This window comes from Strix aluco, chromosome Z (assembly GCF_031877795.1).
Source record: "Strix aluco isolate bStrAlu1 chromosome Z, bStrAlu1.hap1, whole genome shotgun sequence".
Lineage (NCBI taxonomy): Eukaryota > Metazoa > Chordata > Aves > Strigiformes > Strigidae > Strix > Strix aluco.
The window spans coordinates 30,583,957-30,597,621 of record NC_133971.1 but is presented as its reverse complement, the minus strand read 5'-3'; the positions used below and the strand labels follow the sequence as shown (position 1 = coordinate 30,597,621).

At 36.6% G+C, this 13,665-nt stretch overlaps 1 protein-coding gene across 11 annotated transcripts in view; it reads right to left on the bottom strand.

Annotated features, from left to right (window-relative positions):
- The window catches only part of JAK2 (Janus kinase 2), a 100,048-nt gene that overhangs the window by 41,083 nt on the left and 45,300 nt on the right, over positions 1 to 13,665 (bottom strand). For 7 of the 11 annotated variants that reach the window (XM_074811603.1, XM_074811601.1, XM_074811600.1 and 4 more), the window contains 2 exons: positions 11,021 to 11,165; positions 6,339 to 6,586 (listed from right to left, as the gene is read on the bottom strand). In XM_074811603.1, the coding sequence (XP_074667704.1) occupies positions 6,339 to 6,555 (217 nt within the window). In that variant the 5' untranslated portion in view covers positions 6,556 to 6,586; positions 11,021 to 11,165. Of the gene's footprint in view, positions 1 to 6,338; positions 6,587 to 7,967; positions 8,087 to 9,763; positions 9,861 to 11,020; positions 11,166 to 13,107; positions 13,319 to 13,665 lie in introns of those variants that run through there. The other 4 variants (XM_074811606.1, XM_074811607.1, XM_074811610.1 and 1 more) reach the window with 3 other exon arrangements.

The window sequence follows — 13,665 nt, the reverse complement described above, 5'->3', positions numbered from 1 at the left end:
TGTGACTTTGAAATTCCCCTTACAATTCAGAAATGTTGGCATTAACAAAAAAATATCCAAAAATTACTCTTCAATGTCCTTCTATGTATGAAAAGTAAACTCTGCACTCATCCAGCCCTCATACTTTAGCATTTATAATTCCAAACTGTATCTTGTACCTTTCACCGCCAGTATTCAATGATTCAAGATCATACGTGTTTCTCAAGAAAAGGAGTTACACTTTTTTCATTTTCACTGACCCCTAAGAATTATGCATTTGTGCCAGAATATTGCTACACTTGAAAAAGTTCAATGATTATACAAATAGAGCAAATCCTCTTAATGGAGACTTGAAAATTGTCCGCAAAAGTCTGACGAAAGCAGAGGCCAGAAACGTCTCTTTTCATGTAATTCTTACCAACGCTATTGTGCAGAGAAATCACAAGCAAATAACTGCAGTATTGAAGTGTTTTCTTCAGAAACAATGAAAACAAAAAGACTGGGAGTGGGTGTGAAGGTGTGGGAGTGTTGGGAATCAAAGTCTTCTGATGAAGCCTAAACATATCAACAATAGTGAAAACTTCTGAGAAATGTATTTTTAACACAAGTAAAATCAGAAAAGCTGTTCACAACAGGTACTAAAAAAACCTCCCCTGGATTTCTGCACTGCACTAACCATACTACCAAAGCAATCAGTGATTAATTAGGAGAGGAGACAGTGACTCAGACCTAATAAAGCAGAATTGTTCTCCACTTTGCTTCTCCAGCAAGGGCTATTAAGTAAATTGTCTGGACTACTGCAAAGACAAAAACATGACTATCTCTTGGCAAATATTTTATTTAGTACATAAGGCTAAATAAAGGAGTCTCATCATGCTATACTGTCAAGTAACATCATGAAAGGCTGTAACACAGAATTTTATTCCTCAAACCTCTACCTCAAGCCTAAAAAAAAGAATGATTTGCATAGTAGTTTCTTCCCTTCCTCATTATGACTTTAGAGTTCCACATCCAGACAAGTCACACTACTTCATTTACCCTGAAGCAGCTAAGGAAATACAGTTTTTCTATATATCCTCCTTTGTTGGCATTAGGTACCCTTTCACACATACAGTATGTTTTCATTAGGTAATGTCCCTCTAATGAAAAATAAAAACCAGAACTGTAAATCACAAAATGCCATGACACCACTATGATATGTGGAAGCCATACGTAGTCTACAGTAGAAATACTGTTTTATGAAATTGTCAGTTCAAGCATGTAAGTAACTAGACATATACAGATGAAAGCAATTAGTTGCATGGAGTTAATGATTAAAAACAATTTAAAAATCTCCAATTTTCAAAGTTCAGTGAAACATTAAGTCAGTTCTCAAGTAAACTATCTAAAACTTAGGAAGTCTTGCACATACCAGATGGAAAATCGCTTGTCTTTTCTTACATAAAAATAGTATCCTTACCCTCATCTTTCACACAAACTGGAGGCTTACCAAATTCTGACACCACATTCAGTGTTGCTATCCTGTCAACAAAATGTTTTCTGAATGGTTAATCAAAGCACATGTTTCCTTTCTTGGTAAAACAGAATTACCCAGAGTTCTAATTCATTCCTTCACCTTGGGGGTGGGAGGCGGGAGGAGGATAGTGTGTTGTGTGCAGATTTTCAGGAAAGGCTATCACTTAAGAAAAAGAAACAAAATAAAACTGACTCACACTCCCAAAAAACACACACACACGGGCAGTTATAATCAATGATAACACTGAGCCATGTGAATCCTGGAAATTGAGCACGTTAAGGATAAGTCTGCTTAAAATTCTCTACATACTAACAATGAATCTCACCTGAACCATACAAGCGGACATGTACTACAGATCAATACAAACATCACATTGTGCAACACAGTTGCTTGCTTGAAAATGTTTAATTGACTGCAGGCACTCTCAGTGCTTAGTCACATTACATGTTTTGAAAGTCTTTTTACTTTGGCGTAAGTAAAAATTCTCTGCTATCTTATGGCTTTCCAGGAGGCACCAGCACTTCAAGAAAAGTACCACGGAACTTCAAAACTATTTGCAAACCAGATGGGTGAGAATTAAAAGGTTCCAAGGTGGAGTTTTGGGATATCAACATTAAAAAAAACCAAACCAAACACAGAAGCCAACAAATTCATAACTGCTAGCTGCCTGTAACTCAACAACCCAGCCAGGGTTATCAAACTGGTTCCCCTCTTGGGATTCTAATGCCATTTAAAGGTTAAGATTTCAGGGTTTAATGATCCTAACAGAAGGGCAGGGGTGAAATCCGAACAAAAGCCTGTCAGAAGGTAGCTGAAGTCAGATACATCCTACAGAAATTTGGGGGTTGTATACACCAGGGAGACAAGCCATGGCAGAAATGCAAGACTCTAAACAAAACTATGCTCCTTGGTTGACTTTGTCAAAACATTTTTCAGTCTGCTATTTAAGTGTTATAGTTACATTTAAAGTCACTAGCTCTGCATACTTTGCTACTGATTAAGATTTTCAAGAACACAGCACAAATTTATTTAACACCAAAGCAATCCTTTACTTATAACCCTTTTAACTGTGATTTACAAACTCACTTACCTAGTGTAATATGAAAATATCTTCACTTTGTTAACTTTAATTTGGTAATAATTTGGATTATACATATAAACATGCATATATTTTTCACTTGAATTATTCGGCTGATGGAATAAATCAACAAATTGTTAGTTTAAAGATCAAAAGAAAATTATTCTGCCATTTAATACTGGTCTTGTGTATAATGCATTATTCAGGTAAGTTACAGTGCATAGTCCACAGTTTTGTTTTTCTGGTGGCTTTGGGTTTTTTTTAATTACTTTGATAATAAAAACTCTTAAATCCACTTACAAAGACTGGGCTTTCTTACTGCAAAATTACTGGTACAGCATAGTTACACTAATATAGTATACAAAACATCCTTCTTTCTGTATACAAATAAATACATCCAAGATTCAAATTCAAAGACTTCAGATGTTCCCAGTAGTCTGTATCTGATTTACTGATACACCAGAACAAAATTCAGTTCATGTTATTTTCAATACATCTGATAATTTTAAAACACAGATTTCTAGATTTTTTTCATTATTTACACTTCAAGTAAAACAAAAATTATAAACAGAGTTTGTAGTTATTCTGTAAACAATCACATTTATTTATTCTGTAAAGTATCACATCAAGCTTGTGTTATCACCCTCTCGCATCAACTCTGGTGGCTTTCCTGAACCATTACTACTACTTGCATTTGTCTGGTCTTGACTGCTTGATAGTTTCATAAACTGATTAAAACACATTAAAAACAACTTGAATGAGAAATTCATTTAAGATTACTTGAGAAAGTGGAGAAAATGAAAGTGTTTAAGATCTTGATTTGTGAAAACAAGTGTCTCATACTAAATTCAAAAAACACATCTAACACAGTGATTCTGTAACTTCTAGAACAATTTCTCAGTCATATTTAATTTCCACCATCAGTTAGGTTCCTCTAATGCCACCTGAGAGTGAAGACTTACCTTGGTTTTGGTGTGACATTTATAATTTTACACATGGCAATTAACATACTAGTTAACATACAAGAGCTGAACACAACATTGATTTGTCAATTTAATTTCAAGACACTTCATTTATTCTTGCATTTCTAGTTAGAAAATGTGATATTCAGTTTCATCTTCAGAGAGTTTTCCATGTAAAAATACAAACCTACAAATAGTTTCATATTTGTTATATTTTTCCAGAAATGTAAAGTTATTTTTAAATAAAGCCTTAGCTTCTGCATGCGTGCCTCAAACTGGCATGCAACTAGAGTAATATTTAGACAGATTAATACTTACATAGCCAATACATGCCACATACAACAGATCTAGAGTCAAGTCAGAACAGATTGGAAAACTTCCAGTTGTTTGAACTGTGTAAAAGGTACGTAACAAGACTCTCTGTAACTGCTAACGTTTGCCTAGATCCAGTTCTGCTTGCCACCAATAACAATCAGCCATACTTTGATGTAACCAGCTCTGCTATCAAGAGATCTAACAATTGCTCAGATGACAGAAAGTTCATTAACAATTACCAAGTTTGTTATATTTTGGACATGCCTACTACCTGAACCACTCTCTTCTTTATTAAGTGTTCTGATTCATAGCTTAACTCCCAAAAGAAAAGTCTTGCCAACATAAACATTATTTGACTGTATAAGGCTTTGCAGACCTACATGTTCTGATGTACAACCACAAAACCTCCTAGAAAAAACAAAAAATAGTAAGTGGTACCTTGTGATTTAAATGCTAATGACTGTTATGAAAGAGAACAAAACCTGCAGCCATTTCAGCCTTTTCCACCAATTTAGAAAGAAATTAAGCTACAAATTCCTTTGAGAAAAATAGTAGCTGTCAGGCAGAAACCACTCTTGAGAGGACTTTGTCAACCTCAGCTCTACAAGGATAAAGGCTTAACATGATAAAATATTTTATTTATACAAGTATAAATCACTACCGATATACTTTAGAAACTCTGGTGAAGAATGCTGAAACAGAAATACCCTCAGTGACTACAACAGTATTTACTTCCATTAAAAAAAAAGTATTTAACCATTGTCTAATGTGAAAATTCAATACCATTTTAACACTCAGAAAGTAAAGAACCTCCCCCCCACCACTAGCCTTATACACCTTTAGATGCTGTACCTGAGGACCTGAACTGAGCTGACAAACCTAAAAAGGCAAAATTGAAATCCAAGAAATACAGGCACCAGTGCTAAGAAATCTATCCTTACTACAGAAATGACTATGGGCACATTTTCTAAAGCTGGGAGACAATACTTTTTTTTTTTCCTTCAAGTGGAGTAAAGAGACTACAGAATCTTGGGGACACAGTGGAAGGTATCTGGAAGATCCTGATTTGAGCCACCAAAAAGACACCTCAACTTCAAGAGCACTTCCAGGTCCATCTGTTAAACTCAGACCTACAAGGTTGTTAGAGCAGTGGAATCTCACACAACTAAAACTTTGTAAACTTCTGAATACCATACTACTTCCTCATGGTCTCCCAGAATTAATCCCTGACAGTGCTTCTGCTGACCTCATTGTATGTGCTTATCTGCCTAAAGCTCTCGTGTTACATAAAGAGCAACTCTGCAAACTCGGATCTTAGTCCGACTCTGCCACACCTAAAGAACTCCAAGGAACAACAGGGGTTAAACCCACAAGAATCTTTGTGAAAGTAGCATATACAAGCAAATTACCAACTCACAGCATGCAACTCAGTCAGTACAAGACATTCAACACCACAGAAAAAACTATCAGATCCCTCCCAAAAGTAGAGTCATTAAAACCATATTTAAAAAGAGTACAGCAATCAAAAGACAAAAATAACAAAAGTATAAGAAGTTTGGAGATAATAAAATGTACAGTCTGAGTCAGCAGTTTTATATTTGTGACCCACTGGAAAAGAAACATTTGTAATTACGAGCCTTTTTTAAAATTCATTTGCACTTGAAATACAGCACTTGGAAAGCCAGAAGACAAATCCAGCCTTGTACCATTGACAGCCCAAAAGAAGATATGGACAGACTCTGTGTACACGTATGTATGTGCATATGTGCATGGGGAACAAAAAGACAGTCACTTTAATATCTGAAGTTTATTGGAATGAATTTTTTTATTCACAAATTCAGAGTAGTTTTGCAATGACAGAAAGAAGCATGCATAAAATGCATGCTTGAATTTTACTATGAGTCTCAGCACCTGTTCATGTTAAACTATGGGCAAATGTAGCAATTCAAAGGCATTCTTAAATACAAATATGTTTCATTTATTTATTTATTTCAAATATACTACCCCTTCATTTACTCACTTTATTTCCTAAACGATTACGAAAAGCCTTAGACACACACACAAGCAGTAATATTATATCTGATAGAACAGTTTCCATCTGCAAAGTAATTAAGCATGTATAATATACAAAACGTGTATAGCTTCCAGAACCAATCTGTTTTGCAGGGTTGCATCAGAAAGTAATTCAAGCTATTTCCAGCTCCTGCTGTGATTTAACTATCCAAGCTATATCTCAGCTTAATGAAAGAATTATTCCAGGTAAAGGATAGTATGCCCTCAAATTATTTGAAAAAAGATAGCAGTCACGTGATTATAATCTCAGTTTCACAATCATTCTGACAGGAACAGTTTTGCAGCCTAGTGCTAATTATTTCTGAAAGAACAGACAGATTAGCAGTTCACCTAAAATGCCACCATTTTGATGAGCTCTGGATTATTAAATTGAATTTCGCTTCTTCATTAGGAAAACTGTTATGTATATACTTACCACAGGCTTTACAGGCAACAGCACAAATCTCTTCTGCAACATATTCTCCAGCTGGAAATTGAAGGTAGTCTCCTCCTGTCTTCCCAGGAGAATGATAAAGGTACACTTGAAGCAATGGTTCTGTCTGCTTCGGTGCACTGCTATTCCTGTGGATGTCACCATTCTGGTGGGCAGTAGAAGTTGTACCTTCCATATTTGTCATTGTAAGACAGGCCATTGTTCGTTTTGGTTCTGTTCAGAGCATTTGCCTAAAAGAAATGTAAGGAGTACTTCTTGACTAATTGTATTTGGTTTTGCTTGTAATACTCGTATTTAATGATAGTACTGTTCTGACACAGGAAAAAATATTAACAGCTGAGGACAGAATGGCTTAGAAGGTCTCTAAAAGCTGAGTTTCTCTTTGATTTACTACATTGCCCTAGTCTGAGAAATAACAGACACTACAACAGGGAAAAATGAAGATACTAACTGAAAGTCCAACTAGAAGATTTATTACCTCCCTCTTTTAGACCGTGTGTTCTCACTTATCCAATTGAAACATGCTAGTTAAACCTGAAAGCCAAAATAATCCTTTTAACGACATCTGTGCAACTCATATTCCCAGCTTAAACGCAAAGATTGCACTGAGAACTTACAAGACAAAACAACTAGATAGGTCACAAACTGACACTGATGAAGAGAAGGGTTGGAATAGCACCTTTCAGCTGAGTTTTAGTCTTAAGCAGACATTTAAAAGAAAACATAGAATCATAGAATTATCCAGGTTGGAAAAGACCCTTTGGATCATCGAGTCCAACCATCAGCTCTACTCTGCAAAGGTCTCCCCTACACCATATCCCCCAGCATCTCATGTACCAACTGAAGTGAGAGGTAAGACAAAGTAAGCAGACTTGTTTTGTATCTACAAATGGGAGGACTTCCAAGACCACTTCCTTTCAGACTGAAGTCTATTCATAAGGAACTCAAGCTAAAAATCCTCTCTGATAAATGTAATCAGAGACAAACAACTCAATATATAACCACAGGTATATCTGATAATGAAAAAAACCCCAAGTTTAAAAAGAGAGATTGACAGCATATTCCAAAAATCAGTTGAAGAATGCTTTTGCTCTTCTGTGGCTCTATCATAATTTTAATCAGTAGAATCCATGCTTATGATAAAAGCTTTGACCACAGTCTGTAAGGCTTGCTTTTATTACAACTGATTTCAGTAACTACCACCAGGAATTCAGCATTTCATATTTTGAAAATGCAGGATGGGTCTAAACAAGACATCAGTTATAAAGATTTGATTTTTTAGAATCATAGAATGGTTTGGGCCACAATAAGGTCTCCCTGGGGCGTTCTTTCCTCCAGGCTGAACAACCTCAACTCTTTCAGCCTTTCTTCACAGGAGAGGTATTCCAGCCCTCTGATTACTTCTGTGGTCCTCCTCTGGACCATCTCTAACTGGTCCATGTCTTCCTTGTGCTAGGGACCCCAGAGCTGGACACAGGACTCCAAGTGGGGTCTCACAAGAGCAGAGAATCACATCACTTGACCTGCTGGCCACGCTTCTTTTTATATGATACAATCGGCCTTCTGGGCTGCAAGCACACATTGCCAGCTCATGTCTCATTTTTCACCCACCTCTATCCCCGAGTCCTCCTCTGCAGAGCTGCTCTCAATCCATTCATTTCCCAGACTGTACTGATACTGGGTATTGCTCCAACCCATGCGCAGAACCTTGCACTTGGTCTTGGGGAATTTCACAAGGCTCCCACAGGCCAACTTTTCAAGCCTGTCAAGGTCCCTCTGGATGGCATCCCTTCCCTCAAGCCCATCAGCTGCACCACTCAGTTTGGTGTCATCCCCAAAGTGGCTGAGGGTGCACTCAATCCCACTGTACATCATTGTTGGAAGATACTGAATAGTTAATAAAGATACTGAACATGAAAATGTTACAGTTTAACTTAAAAATATGCATAGGCAGATGGGTGTTACACTCTTAAAGTGCAATTTTTGACAGCTTTTGTTTATATTGAACTATGTTGCTTTATCATAAAAGAGCTGTTTGGAATATGGGTTTTTTTTAAATTTTCTGCTCTGAACTACAATTACTGAGGAAAGGATGACTGTATGAGTATACATTTATGTGGGCTAAAGATGACTTGTGCTACAGAAATTGATCACAACAGTTAAGTCCACATTAAAAAAGGCTAAAAACCTTAACGGATGAAAACCTTAACTTCACGAACTATGTGACAGACAAAAATATTCAGTTACACATACAGGAGGGTAAAACTATGCTACCATGACAGTAATTCTGGGGGAAAGAAAAAAAAGACATCATCACCAAGAGAAAAGTGCATAATTCTATTTCCCAAACTAAGTAACACAAAGAGCCAGTGTATCACAAACATATAAATCTGGATTTCTAGGTGCAACTGTCACTCACTATATTCCTTGGGCTCTGATCTAGCAGGTCATATGGATTCCCTATGCCTCATTCATAGAGCCAGTCACCTTTAAATGAGATTTGTGCTTTCAGCTGCAAAGGCAGCACACAGGTAACAAGTGTTCAATTAAGGAAAAATACGTGTTTCTCTTAACCCATCAAGGAATTCCTGTTTCTTAGAAGAAAATAACCACCACATCAATAGAAGCATCCTATTTAAAAGATTTCTCACTACCTCTGTCAACAATATGCAAAATACAATGTTTGTGCTCTACCATTTTCTTATACAAAATATTCACAACTTTAATCTCCAGAGGAAGACTTATTTAATTACCACAGCAATTTTTTAAAAAATAGTCTAACATTAATCCTCTGTTGAATACAGATCTTCACCTGAAGACCTTTCATCTTGGTCACTTGGTATTATGTGTATCCAACACTGAATGAAAATCTTGTTTATAGGACTAACTGAAAACCTGGCCAACTTCAAAAGTGAACTGAACAGACATGTCTGTGCCTAGATCTCCTTCATAAAAAGCTGGGTATTTAGAAACACATTCGCCATTTCAAAAAAACCTCAGCATTTCCTCATTTCTATAGAAAAAACTCCATTAACCAAGAAGGGACCCTTGCTTAATCACACCTAAGAATATGAAACATCAACAAAGTGCAGTAAAAAATGCAAAGTAAATATTGTAACAGAATACTCCACTCTTTTTGTTGCACTAATTTCAAAGGTTTCATGCAATAATGTGAAAAATCTCCAGAGATACTATTTGTATAATTGTGTCACAATTTCAATGTAAATCATTTTCAAGGTTTTCTTTTATGTCAAAGAGCTGATGAAACAGGTGAAAGCAAAAAAATCCCTAAATCAGTTTCTTCACTGAAAAACAGAAAACGCTTTTGGCCTTTGTCCTATGCATCCAAGTAAACCAGTTCTATGACAGAACTTGTGCAGTAATCAAAACACAAGGTCACCACTCACCAGTGTGTGAAAAAGCTCATCACGAACAAAACTGCTTTCACCTTTATTTCTTAGCAGACTAGTCTCCAATTGCACACACTTGGTTTTCCCTTCTTTGCTGCATCCAGAGACCATTTCACCATCACCACAGAGAAATTAAACATGGCAAAAAAAAAAATTGCTGTTCATCCAGAATATTTAAAATACAGTCTATTCTTCAACCATTGTAAAAGTTGAGTAATTTGAGACTAAATATACTGGGAGACATTAATCTCCCTGTTTGCAGAATATATCTGAGTATCATTTTCTGGGGTATATAGAACAGATTTGACATCACACTGTAATTCAAAAGAATTTCTGTGTTTGTATAAAGAATGTAAATGTTCATGTAAAGAATTACTATAGCTGTGTAAAAGGATTTAATATACCCAGAATGGGACTTTTATAGGTAAGTTACTCACAGTACCATGGAGGTATTTGTTTGCAAAAAGGGAGCTATGTACCTGGTCCACACACATCTGAAAGTGGTTATCTGACACAATCATCACTCAGTGAAAGTCAAAATGGCCTGACCCTTTATCCACATAACAAAAATGTGTAACAAAATCTGGGTAGAATATAAACATCTTTATTTGGAGATCAAAGCTACTAACTATAAAAGATCTGATTCTGGTACTGATGAACAGAGGATTTGATCCAACAGGATTACTTTAATGTTCCTAATCTGGATAGCACTTCAAGTCACAGCTTCTAAACGATGAGATTAATCGTTCCCCATATTGCTCTAACAACAATCACCAGCATCTACAATGCAACATGTTTACATGCAATATTCTGTTGTCTGTACCTCCACTGCACCTGAGGATTAATTTTATCAGCCACACTGGACTGCACTAATTCATATGGTTCTTTTTAAATCAACAAGGAAGAAATTAATTAATGTGATTGAAAACTACCACTTATGCAAGAAATTTCATTAAAATGTGGAGGACATACAAAATCCTCATGATTTAATAATACTCAGCATTCACAGCCCTGTTCAGAACATTTTTCTTCTTATGAACGATTTGAGCTATGGGCTCTACCACTTTTGCAAAATCTAATCTCTCTTCTTGAAAATAATTGTCCCCCACCTTCAGTTTATGTCTTTTTTTTTTTCTTCCTTTGTGGGTTTCTAGGGAAACATCCAGGGCTAGGATCTTAAGCCATACCACTTCAAAAATACAACTCTGGAGATTCAAAAATCAGAGCATTTCTCACTACTTTCTCACTAATTACCTTTTCTCACTTGAGAAATCTCTGTATGAAACATGGGAGTGATGAAGCCCTTTAAATAAGCATGTCACAAATCATCCACTTGCTGCTGGTATCCACAGGAGGTCAGACAAAGCAGGCACACAAGCAGTGGTAGAACATAATGTATCTGCAATAAAAACACACTTAATATTAAAAAAAGTTAATGGCTGTGAACCATACGTAATACATCCTTATTTAAGAATTCAAATCTGTGTTTAGGTAGAGATAGAGTGATCCATTCCTATCTCTTTTGCCCAAATTCCTGTCGTCTTTGCCAAGAACTGTTTAAATTTAGGTTTTTTTAAATACAAAGTTTGGGGAAAAAAATTTAAAAAACACATTTTTGGCACAGTTCTAGCAAGAAATTGGTGTATGAAACAGACATCTGACTTGAAATATAATTGCCAGTACTTTTTCTGCACTCACCACATTTTTCTTTTCTGTGAATACAGCATCAGTTTAAGAAAACTGTTGATGGCATTACATGAAGAAAAGAGGAATTAAAAAGGAAGAATAATTACAAAAAGAGACATGGTATGTTCACTTCATGTAGTAAGTCTCCTTTTAGCCAGAACAATTAATTCTATTTGAAAACTGACAATAGCCACTCGTTTCAATTCATGTGGAAGTTAACACCAAGTGTCTCACAGCAGGAAGGACAAGGGCACACCCACCCTTACTCTCTTTGCACAACATTTCTGTGGTTGCAAGAAACACCATTTGAAAGCACTTCAGCACAACAGCAGCTTCCTGCACCAGTGAAAAAATGATAAATTCCTTGCTGTGACCCTCACAACATAAGAAAGGGCCTGCTAAAGAAGCAAAAATGAATTTTGAAAACAAACCAATGGAAGTTCAAAGTGGGCAGAATTCAGAATGGAAGAACTCCGCAAGTTTTAGATTTGATGACTCTTCAGATGGAAATCTGCCTGGACAGTAGAGAAGGAAATCTATACAATTTCCTTAGCACCATGTGCTGTGTCTACTGAGTCTATCATCAATACCCCAAGAAAAAGGAACCCATCTCAATGAGCAGTAAATTCAGCTTCTCTCCCCACTGACTGTTACAGCAATGATTAGCGTTTCTTCCCTTGCAATACTGGCTTTAGAGATAAGCAGTTTTGCCTTGTTTGGACAGCTGTTTATTTTGTATGCACCTCCAGGGATTCTCCTTCAAATGCTGTCTAGCCAGCCAATTAAAATCTGATCCAAAGTCCAGTACAGTCAATGCAAGTTTTCCAGACCTCTGTTAAAGTGCTGGAGGGAGGGGGAGGGGTGGGTGTTTAGGGCAGAGCAGTCTATCACTGACCTACTGAGCATACATTCCATCCAGGCCGATCTGAGAGCACCGGCTTCAAACTGAGCACAGAACCACTACGTGCTCATGCAGGTTTCAGATCGAGGGGCATTGCTGGGTATTCTGAATTATTTTCTATTTTAAAAGTACTGTTCCATGCTCAGAACTGCCTTGCATTCATCATTCCCAGTCGGGCTCCTGACTTAACCAAAACTGCATGAAGATTTACCTGACTGTAGTTAATTATGTAGTTTTTCCATAGACACCTGATCAATTGCATAACATCATCAGCTATAGGAGACAGCTGCTGATGAACTGATGAGACAAACCAGGTTAAGCTAAGAACTGAAGCCACTTCTACTCTCTGCCTAGCAGTTGCAGTATTTTGAATAAGCTCAGTGACACTGCAGCTTGCATTTCAAATGCAAAAATTGGGATAAAGCAGCCTAGTATCAAATCTATCCTCCTTCACATGACAAAAAAATGATTGCTTGTTTATACAAGAGAAGCTCATAGCTCTGAACAAAAAGCCAAGGGGATTTGGAGATGAAAAACTGCAAGCTGAACAGGCTCACAGTGGTTATAGTAACATTTATTTTTTTTTTTAAAGAGTCAATAACTCTTTCTTCCACACACATTTACAGACATACCTATTTACAGGATCTGCATCAAAACGTTATAAACCATTCAGTATACGTACTTTCAGACTGAGTAAATCTCATCTGACAAAACTTGTTATTTTAGCAGCAGAGTTGCAAAGAATGTTACCTACATTTCTGACTGTACCAATCTGAGAGTGCATCATCTTGACAGTGACCAAACTCCCCCACTTCCTCCTTCCCTCCAATTTGTTCAAGTTTACATCAGCTTATATTTCTGGCAGTTGCAAGGATTTAAATGCCCAATTTAAAAATGAACTTAAGAGTCTGATGTAACTCAGTCAAAATATATAAATTAGTCCATCATCTCCACGTTGCCATTATCTGCAAAGAACACAATACAGAATTTGTTATGCAGAAGAGGTTCTACAACCTGAAAAAGTCACTTCTTAGCAAGCCCTCAGAATTCATATAAATACAGTTAGTGTTTATTGTGCCTGTGTCACTGAGTACCTTGAATACTCAAATTACTAGCATGAGAGGAGAAAGATCAAAACAGTGTTTCCTATTAACAAGTAAGGCCTGGAAGACATAGGTTGTCTCCCAACAACTCAACATGTTTATTGCCAGTAGACTAGGACATCTTGTGTAAACTCAAGATGACAAAAATGTGTACATTTTCCATCTGCTTATACACATATCCTTCTTTCAAGGAATTTGAATGCACATTG